Source organism: Symphalangus syndactylus, chromosome 10, assembly GCF_028878055.3.
Source record: "Symphalangus syndactylus isolate Jambi chromosome 10, NHGRI_mSymSyn1-v2.1_pri, whole genome shotgun sequence".
NCBI lineage: Eukaryota > Metazoa > Chordata > Mammalia > Primates > Hylobatidae > Symphalangus > Symphalangus syndactylus.
The window spans coordinates 12,585,573-12,601,206 of record NC_072432.2 but is presented as its reverse complement, the minus strand read 5'-3'; the positions used below and the strand labels follow the sequence as shown (position 1 = coordinate 12,601,206).

Below are 15,634 nucleotides of genomic sequence, written 5' to 3'. Positions count from 1 at the left end.
CTGTCACCCTCCCATCTTAAAATATATATATATATATATATATGGCTGGGCAGGGTGGCTTATGTCTGTAATCCCAGCACAGCACTTTGGGATGCTGAGGTGGGCGGATCATAAGATCAGGAGTTCGAGACCAGCCCGGCCAATATGGTGCAACCTCGTCTCTATGAAAAATATAAAAATTAGCCAGGCGTGGTGGCGGGCACCAGTAGTCCCAGCTACTCAGGAGGCTGAGGCAGGAGAATTGCTTGAACCCAGGAGGCAGAGGTTGCAGTGAGCCGAGATCGTGCCACTGCACTCCAGCCTGGGCAACAGAGCGAGACTCCGTCTCAAAAAACAGAAACAACAAAAAATAGAATATATTGAGCTTGCGTAATGAAAATAACTTGTATTTTTTGCTTGGGAATACAAGTAGAGGCAACCAGTATCTTCAGTATCTTGAGTTTCTTTCTTTTTTTTTTTTTTGAGATGGAGTCTTGCTCTGTCTCCCAGGCTGGAGTGCAGTGGGGAGATCTCGGCTCACTGCATCCTCTGCCTCACGGGTTCAAGCAATTATCTGCCATAGCCTCCCGAGTAGCTGGGATTACAAGCACCCACCACCACGCCCGGCTAATTTTTGTATTTTTAGTAGAAAAGAGGTTTCACCATCTTGGCCAGGCTGGTCTTGAACTCCCGACCTCGTGATCCACCCGCCTTGGCCTCCCAAAGTGCTGGGATTACAGGTGTGAGCCACCGGGCCCAGCCTGTCTTGAGTTTCTTTAATAAAGAATTTCCGTAGTCCCTCTGCATCTGATTTAGTAACTAAAAGTCCTTATGATAAGTGAATTTGCACTCATAGAATCTGTGACAATATGGGGAAAAGAAACTGGGAGATTTGGATAAAAAACATAAGAAATCTCTTAGAGATTTATTTCACGTAGATTTCCACCAACAGAGAGCACTGTCATTGAAGATACTAGGGGCATTTACACACTTCAGTGAATCACAGTTGGACTGTTTTTCCTTTGCTTGTTTACAGGAAGGTTTTGACACCTCACTCCTTTTTCCTTGCCTGTCCATTGGTTTGATTTTGTGCCGATGAGACTCCCATTAAGAGGCATTTTCCTCCCTGGGTTATGCCCTTCTTAGGTGTAATTCAGGCCTCTTTTCTCTAACCTCTTCTCCTGTCTTGCCATGGCCATGATGGACATTTATATAGTTGCATCTTCCCCCCAAAAACAAAGTGAATATAAGGAAAGAAAGAAAGAAAGAAAGAAAGAAAGAAAGAAAGAAAGAAAGAAAAAGAAAGAAGCCACTTTAGTAGGATCTGTATTTGGTTACATTCAGTGTATATGAAGAGTTGTTGTTCAGATGCCTGTCTCAGTGTATCCAAACTGCCCCCAGAGCTTTGCAGCAGAGACCTGCCTCCTGCAATTCTCATGTTCCTTCAACCTCAGCAGGTCAGTTCCAGGGCAACATTTGCCTTCCTTCCCTCATTTCTCTGGGAGCTTTTCTTTCCAAACCCTCTACTCTTTGTTGCCCTCTTCTCTACCTTCTGTTACTTTTTAAAAAGTTGTCCCTGGTACTGTTTTTTTTTTTTTTTTTTTTTTTTTATTTCCCAGTAAAATCTCATGTTTTCCATAAAGACACTGAAAAGTAAGCTCCCACGAACTCAGGCTACCTATGAAGGGAGATGTCATTGTCTATTTCTGCACAGTGAGTGGTGAGAGTGTGTTTTATGTCATATCCTGGCTCAGCTCTTCCCCCTTATGGCAAACCCCCCCACCGGCTGGTGCCGCCATAGGTAAGTTCCACCCCTCCTCACCTGGCTTCAGATAGCATGTTATAGTAATGATGGTTTACCTGTGTTTAGTACTTGAATTTTTCCAAAATATTTCATCTGAGCTTATGGAATCTGAAGTGCTGTTAGGCATCAGAGGACATTATCTTTTGGGGGCCTAAACTTCCCCCCTTCTGATTTTGCTCATCTGTCTGGGAGTTTGCTTAATGTCCGCTGTTTTGTCTGTGTTTTGTCATTCCCAGGTCACTCTGGCCAGGACTTCGACTGGGCAGATTATCACAAGCAGCACGGGGCGCAGGAAGCCCCTCCCTTCTGCTTCCGAAATGTAAGAAGCTTCTCTCTTACCTAATTTTTAAAAATCATAGATTTTGTCTACCATAAGTTTTATAACTTGCTTTTTATTGATGAAGCACAGTTGGAGTTATTACCGGGCACTGGAGAACTACAAAATGTCTGTAGTTTTTGGAAAGCTCTGCTTTCAGGTTGTATATTTGCTGGGGTGATGCTGGTCTGTGCTAACAAATTGACTAATAAATGCACAGTGGCTGGAACATGCTAAAAGGTCATGGCCAAGTCTCGCTTATGGAAGAGCCCAGGGTCTTCCTGATTAGTAGGTGGTTCTCATCATGGTGAGTAACCTAGCCAGCAGAAGGAAAAGAAATGAAGGAGAAGATATCGCTAGTTCTAAATACTGCAGCCTGATAGCAGTGTGTGTTACTGCTGTTTACTTTCTACCGGTGGGAGCTCTTTGCTTGGCTGCACCGTGTCACAGGTGAGGCCAGTAAGTGGGTCCTGCCTGGGCTTGCTGCCCAGCTGTGATTCTGGACTCTGGAGCGAAGAGGACATATTTTGGTGGACGGCTGGCCATCTGTTCCCCTGTTAGAGGAACACTTGCCATGTAGCGTCTTATCCACGAGCCCATTGATAGGAGAGTCTTTGCTTCTGAGGCCTAGTCTTAAAATACGGTCTTACTTATTTTGATGGCGTTAATACTTTCTTTGATGTCCAGTAAGATGCTAGTGACTTCTGTGCTTTGCTTACTTTAAGCTACTACCTGGTTCATATAGAGCTTATTGGAACATAGTAATAGGATTTTTATGACACATAAAGTGGCAATGAGTGTGTGTGTGTGTGTGTGCACATATGTGTACTTACGGAGTTATAGGAGGTCGTTTTATAAACTACAGTCATGCATTGCTTAATGATGGGGGTATGTTCTGAGAAATGCATCATCAGGCTGCTTCATTGTTGTGTGAATGTCATAGTGTGTACCTTGTACCTACACAGGCCTAGATGGTATAGCCTATACTACATACAGCTTTGAGATTCATCCATGGCCTGGATGGTATAGCTTATACCACATAGCCTAGGTTATGTGGTACAACCATATAATCATATGGGACCACCATTGTATACGCAGTTCATCATTGGCTGAAACGTCACTATGCAGTACATGACTGTAGTTTACAAAGTTATCAATAATTCTTCAACCCTAGGAACTATGAGTAGAGATATCAGTTATCTCTGTTTTAAGAATTAGGCTTAAATGTATAGTCTACTGTGTTCAACGTGCTTTTAGTTAGTAAAGTTAATTTATGTTAAGACAAAAAGATTATAGTCTCCTCTTAATTGAGATCTGTAAAAACAGTGCAAAGCACTTGCCAGTCAGAGATTTGTTTGCTGAGCGTGTGCTCCTGGAGCTTGCGGGTTTGTTGCTGCCGCACCTGTCATTGCATTCTAGACATAACAATATGAAAAACGAAGTGAGAAAGGGGCGGCTGCATAGGCAGAAGTTCAAAAGTGAGTGCAAGTCAAAATCAGAGTTTGGAGGATTCAGGAGGTTGACGATTGGGTCAGCTGGTACTTGTAAATACAGAAGCAAGTCAACAGCAAGGTTGGAAATCAAGGATCCTTCTATGATTGAACGACCTTGAGAAGCAGCTCAAATCTCAGTCGAGTTCTCTCCTTATCTACGCTGCTTGGAGTCTGCCTGGCACCTACATGATCCAGGGAGCAGTCAAAAATCTAGGTAGAATTTACACATAGAATTTGTGGTTCCCAGTCCTGGCTCTCTGCAGGATTGCCACTGAATGATGTTGCCTTTGCACAAGAGCAGTTTCTCTGTATCTTGAAGAACCGAGTGGTGTGTGTTTAGGTGACAGGGCTGGCTGCATAACCATACCCCCATGAGGACTGCAGCTGGTTAACTCTGAAAGCTTTGATGTCCCGTGCTGTCTTGACTTCTCACCATATTGATGTCACAGTCACAGAATCTGCCGGCTTGTCTGCTTTCATTTAGGGCCATGGAAACATCTCATAGCACCCTAAAACCCTTTTGAGATTGTGTTTTGTACCTGACAAGGTACAAAGAGAAATATTCCTTCCCCAAATCATTAACTTTTGGAAGAAAATCCTTCTCTCTCTCTTTCATTCTATATTTAAAGAGTGATTTCTTCTATGGCAACATAGTCCCACTAAAGCTTCTTTTTATCAGTCCTCTGTTCCCATTCACAGCGAGAAGTTGTCCACATGGCTTTGAATGGTAGAGCCAATCACCATATTCCCAGGTGGCTTCTGAGCTTTCAGGATTTGTCCACCAAGATGCTCTCTGTTTGGATGAATCTGCGGGCGTGTTCAGTAGGAATGCCTTTGTTTCTGGCACTCCATTTATGTAATAGATAGGATTGTTGACGTATGCATTGTATTGGGGGTGCTTTGCTGAATTTGTTAGCTTGCTGTAAGTGCTCTTTAATAGAATGCGTATTACGACTGCATTTTTTAATCACACATCTCCTGTGTATTAGAGGAGAGCTAGTGTGGAATTGGATGCATGGAAGACATTTCCCCAGGGATGTTTAACAGAGGCTGTTATGAAAGGAATCGACACAGTAAAATGCTTGGTAAATAAACTCACAGGTAACAGTTTTGCTATTGATCCTTTATAAATTACCCTCAAGCGGTGGATTGAAATGAAAATAGGTTATGTGGTTGTAGCTTTCCCTTGTTAAGAAGGATAAATGCATTTTAACTTACTTAGAGGTTTTTCAAGCGGCCGATGGAATTGTATTTTCAGAAGGAAACTCAATACATAATAGCTGTGGGTGAGGCTGGGTAACTTGCAGAAACAAATAGCCCACCTAGAAGATCTTTGCTTCCTATTTCCAAAGAAACGTAAAGGCATGGAGCCAGTTGATTTCTTAACATGCATTGGATCACTTTTTTCAGGTTACATAAAGATATAATTGTATTTTTCAAATTAAGTTTTAGAAAAAGACATGTAAATGTGAATTACCTTGATTTCTTTCCACAAGTCAGAAAAAGAAGTAGTCTCTGTTACTTACAGGAACCTGTTTATCTTGGTATCCATAAGTATATAAATCTATAGTATTGTAACATGTCTGATGATAATTTATAGTAGTTGGCAATTTGGGAAAATTTTATATTTATTTTAAAATAATGTTTTCAGTATTGGCTGAGTAAGCTCATACTGAATTGACCCTTCTGCACGTAGAGCAGCTCTAAAGTCTGGACACAGGACCAAAAACGACTATTTGAAGGTAGTGGAACGTGAACGAAAGCAGGCAGGAGAACAGGAGACTGGAAGAAGGGAATAGCATGGGAGTATTGTCCCATTTTTTTCATACTTTTAGCTTGAGGGCAGCCACAGTTGACAACATGTGCGAGAGTGATATAAAATTCATGGTCTCTCTGGCCTGATGAACCACATTACAAAATTTGGGCAACCACAGATCCTGGAAAGTGAGGGGAGACTCAGACAGTTTAGAGCCAGGATCGGGAACCCCAGATTCCATGTGTAAATTCTGTCTAGGTTTTTATGGTGATCCCTGAATCTGTAGGTGCCAGGAAGACTCCAAGCAGCCTAGGAGAGGTGAACTCAATTGAGATTTGAGCTGCTTCTCAAGAGGCAGAGTCTGTAGTTTCGGTCCAACCAAGGTTGATAGCTTGATAAAATAGAAAAGTCAACACTCTTGGTAGGAATATAATGTAATCCAGAGTCACCATAACATAACATTTAAAATATCCATTCTTTAATTCCCACACCGCTTAAGACAAATGGGGAAATCAGCCTCATTCCCAATAGAAAAGAAGAAATGGGAAAATCAGCCTCATTATCAATAGAAAAGATAATCAACATAGACCAAACTAAGCATAGACTAAACCCATCATGACCCAGGTGTTGGAATGAGCAGGCAAGTATTTTCAAGCCCCTGTTGTAACTCAGTGTGATGTAAAGCAGTGGTCCTTTAAAGTGTGGTCCTGAGACCAGCAGCATCAGTATCACCTGGGCACTTTTCAGAAATACACATTCTCTGGCTCCACCTACAATCAACTGAATCAAAACGTTGGGAAGAAGCCCAGAAGTTTATATTTTTAAAAGATTTTCAAGGGGATTCTGATCCTAAAGTTTAAGAACTGTAGATATAAAGGAAAATATTCTCATAATGAATGAAAAGATAGGAAGTCCCAGAGAAGAATTAGAAACTGTAAAAAAGAGAAATTCTAGAACTCAAAAATACAGTATTTGAAATCAACAAATTTATTGGATTAGCTTAATTGGGATGAGAGAGGAAAGAGTCCATGACCTTGAAAATAGAAATTATTTTGTCTGAAACACAGAAGAAGATGGGCAGGGAAATGAAGGACAAATGGAATCTCAGGATCTGAGGGACAATTATTATGTAGAATTGAAGACCCAAAAGAGGTGGCTGAATAAGAATAAAAAAAGACATTTCATCAAAGAAGATGTATGGATGACAGAAAAACATGCTCAGCACCAGTAGTCAGCAGGGCAAATGCAAACTAACACCACCATGAGACACCACTAGATACCTATTACAATGGCTGGATTTTGAAAAACTGGCAATACCAGGTGCTGAGGAGGATGTGTAGCAACTAAAACTCTCATACACTGCTCATGGGAATGCAAAATGCTGTAGCAACTTTGGCAAACATTTTGGCAGCTTCTTAGAAGGTTAAACATTCATTTACCATATGGTATAGCAGTCCCATCTCTAAAGAAAGGCAAACTTAATGGTATGGGTTGAATTGTGCCTCCCTCAAATTCATATGTTCAAATCCTAACCCCCAATACCTCAGCATGTGAGTGTCTTTGGAGACACGGTCTTTAAAGAAGTAATTAAGATAAAATGAGGTCCTATCGGTGGACCCTCATCCAGTGTGACTGGTGTCCTTACAAGAAAAGAGGGGACCAGGCTCAATGGCTCACACCTGTAATCCCAGCACTTTGGGAGGCCGAGGTGGGCAGATCACTTGATGACAGGAGTTCAAGATCAGCCTGGCCAACATGGTGAAACCCCAACTCTACTAAAAATACAGAAAAATTAGCTGGGCATGGTGGGGCATTCCTATAGTCCCAGCTACTCAGGATGCTGAGGCATGAGAACCGCTTGAATCCAGGAGGCAGAGGTTGCAGTGAGCCGAGATCATGCCACTATACTCAAGCCTGGGTGACAGGATGAGACCCTGTCTCAAAAAAAAAAAAAAAAAAAGAAGATGGGTATTGAACCCCAGGCAGATCTTAATGGCTTAGCTAGTTTCTCCACCTATAAAAATCAAGACACTCTTACTGCTGTTTGTGTTAGGTAATTAACAGCCATAAAGCATGCTGAAAGTAGAAACTGCTAAATACACACAGAGGCATGACCACGTGAGGACACGGGGAGAAGACAACATCTGCAAGTCAAGGAGAGAGGCCTCCGAAGAAGTCAGCCCTGCTGACACCCTGATCTCTGACTTCCAGCCTCCAGGACCATGAGAAAATAAATTTTTGTTGCTTAAACTTCACAGTCTGTGGTATTTTGCCACAGCAGCCTGAGCAGATTAATATACTTATGTTTACATGAAAAGTTTTACCAGAATGTTTATGGCAGTTTTAATCACAATCACTGAAAACAACTCAAATGTCCTTTAACTGGTAAGTGGATAGATAAACTATGGTGCATCTGTACAAACTACTCAGCAAGAAAGCAGGACAGACTTCCATTTCGTGTAATAGCATGGATGAATCTCAATGTATTATGCTAAGTGAAAGATGCCAGACTCGAAAGGCTACAGATAGTGTGAGTCCATTTACATGACTTACAGAATAAAATGGGGATTCTGATCCTAAAGTTTAAGAACTATAGTTATACAGGAAAATTTTCTCATAATGAGAATATAAAGAAATATAAAGGAAATTATAAGAACAGAAAACAGATTGGTGGTTGCCAGGAATTGAGTGCTTTGGAGGGACTGATTACCAAAGGGCCCCAATGCAAGGGTATTTTGAGGGTGAAGGGATGGTTCTGTGTGTTGATTGTGGTTGTAGCTGCATAATGAAATTCACTGGTCTCACAGCCCTACCCTCAGAGAACAGTATACCCAAAAGACTGAATTTTACTCTATGTAAAAATGTTTAAAGTGATCTTAAAAAGATAGCAATAAGCAAAAAGCAATAAACAATAGCAATAAACAAAATTAGCAATAAGTAAAAAGAACAAAAGAAAATAAAAATAGCAATAAACAAAAAGAACAAAGGAAAATAAAGATAATTTCAAATAAAAGAAAACCACAAGAATTCATCATCAAAAAGAACTACACTATTATGAAAAAATCTTTTTTTTTTTTTTTTTTTCATTTGAGATGGAGTCTCACTCCGTCGCCCAGGCTGGAGTGCAGTGGTGAGATCTCAGCTCACTGCAACCTCTGCCTCCCGGGTTCAAGTGAGTCTCCTGCCTCAGCCTCCCAAGTAGCCAGGATTACAGGCATGTGCCACCATGCTCAGCTAATTTTTGCATTTTAGTAGAGTTAGAGTTTCATCATGTTAGCCAGGCTGGTCTTGAACTCCTGACCTCAAGTGATCCACCTGCCTCGGCCTCCTAAAGTGCTGGGATTACAGGCATGAGCCACCACACCCGGCCTTTTACTACGAAAAATTCCAAAGGATATTTTTCGCATTTCCTGTAAAGGAAAATGATGCTGGATGGAAACTCCGTGTTCCCACTTGAACTGTTATCAATGGGTATAGGAAGGTGGAGGAAATGGTGTGTACTTCAGTGATCCCATAGAAGGAACGGTGTGGCCGGGCGCGGTTGCTCACGCCTGTAATCCCAGCACTTTGGGAGGCTGAGGCGGGCAGATCACAAGGTCAGGAGATCGAGACCATCCTGGCTAACACGGTGAAACCCCGTCTCTACTAAAAATACAAAAAAAGTAGCCGGGTGTGGTGGTGGCTGCCTGTAGTCCCAGCTGTCCAGGAGGCTGAGTCAGGAGAATGGCGTGAACCCGGGAGGCAGAGCTTGCAGTGAGCCGAGATCGCACCATTGCACTCCAGCCTGGGTGTCAGAGCCATACTCCGTCTCAAAAAAATAAAAAAAGAAGGAAGGGTGCATATGGAACTGGAAAGAGAATGAATTCATACTCTCACTCATTTAACAAACAGTATTAGGCACCTACTAGTGCTAGGAATAGTTCTAATTTCTGGGAGACAAAAATGAAGACCACCTGGTTCTTTCTTCATGAACGGTGGGATAGACAAACACGTACGTGAGCCTGTCTTGTTGATGTAAGATGAGTGTGCGTGCATTTCTTTCTCTTTCTTCATCTGCCCAGCTTTGTCCTGCTGCGTCAGCACTGGCTCAGTGTTGGTCTCGTTTCTCTTGCAGACATCATTCAGTCGAGGTTTCACAAAGAACATGAAACTTGAAGCTGTGAACCCCAGGAATCCAGGAGAACTGTGTGTGGCCTCCGTTGTGAGCGTGAAGGGGCGGCTAATGTGGCTTCACCTGGAAGGTACGTACTCGCTGGGGGTAGCAGTTGCTGGGGGGAATGTAGAGTTTGTCAAAATGGCAACGTGTGGAGGAATGCAGCCCTTCTCAGAAGGGGCCTTGCTTCTCTTTCATTTAAAGAGATCTTAAATTATTCCGTGTTCTTGAACAAGTGGAACTAATCAAATGTATTCAGAGACTCTCATCTTAACTAATAATTTCATGCAATGAGATGCTGGCAAGATAATTATGTTTGGAACACAGTGGTCTTTTTACATCTATGATTAGAAAAGCAAATGTCACAATTAAATTAATGTGAGTCACTAAAACTGAGATTCCTGGTCTTGGTTATTATCAGGACAAAATTGTACATTTGTATTTTAATGTGGTAATATCCTTTACTTTGATTTTTTCCGTAGATGTTTAATTCTTCCTCAAGATACTATCTGCAGGATGACTTTCTCCCCAAATGTCTAATAAACAGAATTTAGGCTTGTTTGTTCAGTGATGTTGAAACTATCCTTTATAGCTATAGCATATTTACAGGTGCACAAAAATTCACAGAATGTTGTGTTTTGTGAACAGAATCCTGATCAGACTTTATATTTAAGTAGAAAACCATATTTTCCAGGTGGTGGGTTTTCAGTGATAAATAATTACAACGGATTTGATCTCCAAGGCTTTCCCATCTTTCTGTGATTTATAATTCTTTGAGTTTTTTCCTAGGATTTCATAATACTCAGTAGTTATTTCAAGCATATATGCAAAAATGAATAAATATGAATAGTAAAATAAAGTTAGCTGTCCTAGTTCATAGTTTAAATCTTACGACTTACTCAATACCATGATTGGAATAAAAAGTTTAGAAGGAAAATCATAGAATTGGTGCTCAGATCTCCATTTTTATTTCCTCACTACGCATCTATAAAATGTCTGCAAAGGTCTTAAATAGGCCTACAATCTCATACATACTGTAGTCCGGGGGATTGGGAAATGTGGAAAACAGTCATTGTGGCTGACATCACTGTGTTGCCAATTCCCAGAAAATTGTTTAAAACGTTACTGAAGTTTAGGGTTCCAAAATCAATGTGAAATAAATGGAAATTCCCAAAAAGTTGATTGCTTAGTAGGTTTTCAAGTAGAATGGCCTCTTTCTGGACTTCACGAAAGTGTAGACACAGGCAACATGGTAACATTTCTGCAGCTTACGGAAATAGAACATGGCTTTATTTTCACAGCTCCACCTAGAGTTGGGTGAACTGTTCTTCGAGAAGCAAGATTCCTTCGGTACTTTGTAATGACTAAATTTAACTTGCTGTGTAACACGATGCTGAGCCATCTTAATGAGGTCAGACTCGCGTTTGCATTATTAATTTGAAAACAAAAATGGTCAAGTTAAAAGCCCATGTTTTATCCTTATTACTTAGCGCATTATGGTTAAAATTCTTTGGCAGTCATTATTTATTTAGCAGTTTCTACTTTCAGCATGCTTTATGACTGTTAATTACCTAACACAAACAGCAGTAAGAGTGTCCTGATTTTTATAGGTGGAGAAACTAGCTAAGCTATTAAGATCTGCCTGGGGTTCAATCCCGTTGCTCTTGACATTTTCTCTGTTGCTTAATTCACCAGACCCTACAGCTTCCCACGTCTTAAAAAAGAGTGATGAACGACATTTAGTGTGTATTTAATATTTTGGGCAGTATTTTCTTCTTTGGCTTGTTCTCTTTGAATACAGATTTTTGATTTTCTAGCAAAGAAATAGAAGTCAGCTCATGTCAGATCTTTTTCTTATTCTCCAGAGTGTTATCATTGGGTAGTAATGAAAATTAGTGTTAGGAAACAGATCAGAAAATATACGTTGGCCGTTTTTCTGGACCTGATTCATTGTTCTAAAAAGTGTTTGTAAACAGTCTGTTGAGTATTATCTATTGAATAGTATATTACCTGTAATTATTGCTCAAAATCATGCATCTTTTTCATTACTTACAAAAGATATTGCATACAAATAAAGTAAAATTCCAGTCAGTTTCCTGGGTCTTGCTTGAATTTTGGTTTTGGTTTTGATTTTGGCCCTTACTGAGCACTGACCTTTCAGAGTGACAGCTTAATGGCACTTAGCTCTCATTATTTCAGTTTTATCTATCTGGTGTTTCCTTTCCTCCATGTTGGGAATAAAATGATAGAGATTCATCATGGTCACTTTGTGGCTGTTAAATTTTTTTACCTAATGATGATTATTCTGATTATAGGCCATTTATTTGACACTTTAAATTTATAAAGTACTTTGTAACAATTTTATTAGTTATTTTCATGCATTAAATTGATTTGAAGTCTTTTCAACACTAGACTGATTGACCACTTTTAGGTAATTAAAATGATTCTTTCTAGTTAATATCTAACTTCTCTTGAAGTTGATTCATTCTTTACGTGTCTCTAAAGGGGCTGTTGTTGAAGAGCGAGCAATGAATAAACTACTTGAGATTAATATCATTTCAAATGCATATTTGAAAAGAATTTTAAGCTCTCAGAAACCACTGGTAGTTAGCAAGGGTGATTGATGATGATGGGGCCAGTGTTCTGGAAAGGAGGCAGTGCCTTCTCCTAGGTCAGTGTTCTGCTGCAGGTCATCATGTCTGTAACTGTGAATATTGTTCATGTAATACAAGTTACTTTCAGTCTTAGATCGCTAGCATTGTGGCCACACACACTGGCTCCCACACTCACAGCTCTGCCTTTCCATAAACCCAGTGACTTTCTATTCATTTCCAGTCCTTTTTTTATGGGACAAATACATTGATCCAGCAGTTCGGTGTGCTCTCCTAGCTCTTTAGCCCAGAAGAAGGTTTGCCTGCCTGCATTGTCTTCCTTAGCATCTTTTTTGGAGTCTTCTTTCTCAGAATCATTTTTCCTGGACACCTGGCTAAATATATACATATGCACCACTTACATTGCACTTCAAATGAGATCTGGTAGATTTCTAGCTCACGTTTAGCAATTAATGCAACAGATTGACAAGAACTTTTGGGTGGTTTCACTGAGATATTTTATTGAAAAATTTTTCCATTTTTAAGAATGGTTTTAAAATATATATAACATCAAATTTACCACTTTCGTCATTTTAAATTATACAGTTCAGTGGCCTAAAGTTTATTTGCACTGTTATATACCCATCACCACCATCCATCTCCAGAACATTTTTCGTCTTGCAAAACGGAAACTCTCTCCCCGTTAAAGTCTCCCTTCCCTCCTCAGCCCCTGACCAGCACCATTCTCCTTTCCGTCTCTATGAGGTTGATGACTTCAGGTACCTCACATGAGTCAAATCATGCTGGATTTGTCTGAAAATGGCCTTTTACAAGATTTATTATCAATCATAAATAATGCTTTATGTTTATCTACTTTCATCATATTTGCCATACTGTCTTTTTGGTCCTCATAGACCTGGCCACCTATTGGCAAGAATATTAAATTGTAGGTGGCTTGTGGTTAATGGAGGACTGAAGAGTTAGTTGATAGAGGGGCTGGTCCTGATTCCTTGGCTTCCTTGGAAGTGTCCCCAGGGACACATTAAAAGGACTAGGGACACAGAGGAGAAAGAACAGGTTTGGAAGGAGACAGATTTGAATAGCAACAGTTGCATTTTAAGATACGGATAGGGATTGCAGGTGAGGAGGCATAGGAAGTGGTGGGAATTTTGACACTGAGGCCCTCATCAGAGGTAACAGGATATGTGGGGACGGTGACCACAAACTTTGCTTAAACTAGGAGACTTTTAGAAGCAATCAAGGTACTACCCAGATGGGGCACTGGCAAGGAGGGGGCAGCAGGCTAGCTCGGTAGTCAGTTGAGTCACTGTATTAGTCTGCTTTCATGCTGCTGATAAAGACATACTCAAGACTGATGAGAAAAATAGGTTTAATGGACTCACAGTTCCACATGGCTGGACAGGCCTCACAATCATGGTGGAAGCTGAAAATCATGTCTTAACGTGGTGGCAGCAGGAGAGAATGAGGCCAAGCAAAAAGGGAAACACCCCTTCTAAAACCATCAGATCTTGTGAGACTTACTCACTACCACGAGATCAGTATGGGGGAGCTGCCCCCATGATTCAATTATCTCCCACCAGGCCCCTCCCACAACACATGGGAATTTGGGGAGCTACAATTCAAGATGAGATTTGGGTGGGGACACAGCCAAACCGTATCAGTCACCATGATCTGGGGTCTGCGATGGGAGCGGGGTAGGCTGCAGTCACAGCGATTTGGAGCCAGGCAGTGCCAGGTGTGAACGCAGGCCCCTGGTGGCCCTGTGGCCTTGAGCACGTTGCTTAAGCCCTGGTTTCCCCATTTCTAGAATGGCAATCGTGGTATTACTTATAGCAGGGGTTTGGTTTGCATTAAAGCAGTTAGCAGAGTTTCCAGGAAGAATTTTCCAAGAGAGAGAATGAAGAGGAAATTCTCAGGAGCCAGAGAGGGACTCTGTGATGGACCTGGTTCCTTGAGAATGTGCTCAAGTCTTAGGCACTGAGCTGCTCCTGGCGGCTGCGATGAACAGACAATCCTATGGGGGTCTATACCACTCAGCGAGTTTGTCTACTATGTTCCATGCATGGGGAGCCATCCCTAGTAGACCCTCAAGCCAAACACAGCAGGGAGGGAGGAGGGAAGCAGGTCAGGCCCTGATGTCTATGAAGTTGAGTCAGTGGGCTTAAACCCATCGGCCAGCCACCCTCTGGCACCTGCAGCGGACCCTCCTCCCTGCAGGGTTCTGTGCTGCCTCCGCAGGCCCCTGCCTCCACGGATATGAGCCGTGCAGGTGAACCCAGGGTCCGATTGCCTAGGGAGGGATTCCAGTGCTTGGTTGAGCAGAGCAGTGCCCTGGAGCCCCCATGTACAGTGTTGGATAAAACAACCCCTGCCTCAGGAGATTGCAACATTAATTAATCTATGGAGATCACCTAAACCAGGTTCAAGACCATAGGAAACATTTGGAAGATGTTCTGTGTATTTTTGTTTTGTTTTGAGACAGGGTCTTGCTCTGCCACACAGACTGGAGTGTGGTGGTGTGATCACGGCTCACTGCAGCCTCAAACTCCTCAAATAATCCTTCCACCTCAGCCTCCTGAGTAGCTGGGACTTCAGGCACGTGTCACCACACCTGGCTAATTTCTTTTGTATTTTTAGTAGAGATGGGGGTCCCACTATGTTGCCCAGGGTGGTCTCAAACTCCTGGGCTCAAGTGATCTGCCCACCTTGGCTTCCCAAAGTGCTGGATTACAGGTGTGAACCACCACACCCAGCCTGTTTTCTCTGCTTTTGTCCTTATCATGATTCATACACTTTTCCTTCTATTTAGAAGGAATGTGATCAGCTCTGTCTTCCCCAGTGCTGAGTATTTTAGCCTTCTAGTTGAGGCAGGAATGCCTTTTGTGTCACAAGACTTAGGAAGACAAGCAGACTTCCTTACTTCTGAGTTATTTAGCTCTTTCAGTTGTTACCACTGCAGAAATTGTTGAAGAGAGCTTTAGAGTGCGAATAACAAAACCCAGTTTTGAACTGGGGAGCCCTGTTATAAATTAAAACAGGCAGGGAATCTGCAGTTTGTGTTTTTGTGCTTTGAATGGGTGGAAAAAATAAATAATGACAAAACACACCCTGCAGATATCAAGCTAGGAATCTGTGCTGTGCACAGCTTTGGACAGTAAGTTTTTGGAGTTCAGGAATTGCCTCCTTGTACCATGAGCTTCACATTCCACACTGACAAGCACCGCACTTACGTGCAAGGCAGGTCCGGTACGTGTGTAGTTTCTGATTTCTGCAAGTGTGTTTGGGGAGCAGTGTGGGGATCCCATAAGTCCTTAGAATTTCCTCATAGGTATTTAAACACAAGAAGCAGTGATAGCTCAGGAATAAATCTAATCTGTCCTTTGACCATCTTAAGAAATGCGTCACTCTGGAATTGTCCAGTGGCATCTTCCCATTTATCTGACTGGGTCTCAGCCCGTTGGTGGAGGTGGGTTAGTTCTCTGAACTCATGCTGTTATGCTGGCCTTTCTTTCTCCACTTGC

At 41.7% G+C, this 15,634-nt stretch overlaps 1 protein-coding gene across 11 annotated transcripts in view; it reads left to right on the top strand.

Annotated features, from left to right (window-relative positions):
- Nucleotides 1-15,634, top strand: part of SFMBT2 (Scm like with four mbt domains 2) — a 282,187-nt gene that overhangs the window by 211,030 nt on the left and 55,523 nt on the right. For 7 of the 11 annotated variants that reach the window (XR_010113794.1, XM_063610030.1, XM_063610027.1 and 4 more), the window contains 3 exons: nucleotides 2,020-2,102; nucleotides 4,582-4,677; nucleotides 9,463-9,589. Coding sequence is in view for 10 of the 11 variants with exons in the window: in XM_063610030.1 (XP_063466100.1) it covers nucleotides 2,020-2,102; nucleotides 4,582-4,677; nucleotides 9,463-9,589 (306 nt within the window). In the remaining variant the exon portion in view is untranslated. The remainder of the gene's footprint in view (nucleotides 1-2,019; nucleotides 2,103-4,581; nucleotides 4,678-9,462; nucleotides 9,590-15,634) is intronic. The other 4 variants (XM_055296462.2, XM_055296458.2, XM_055296457.2 and 1 more) reach the window with 1 other exon arrangement.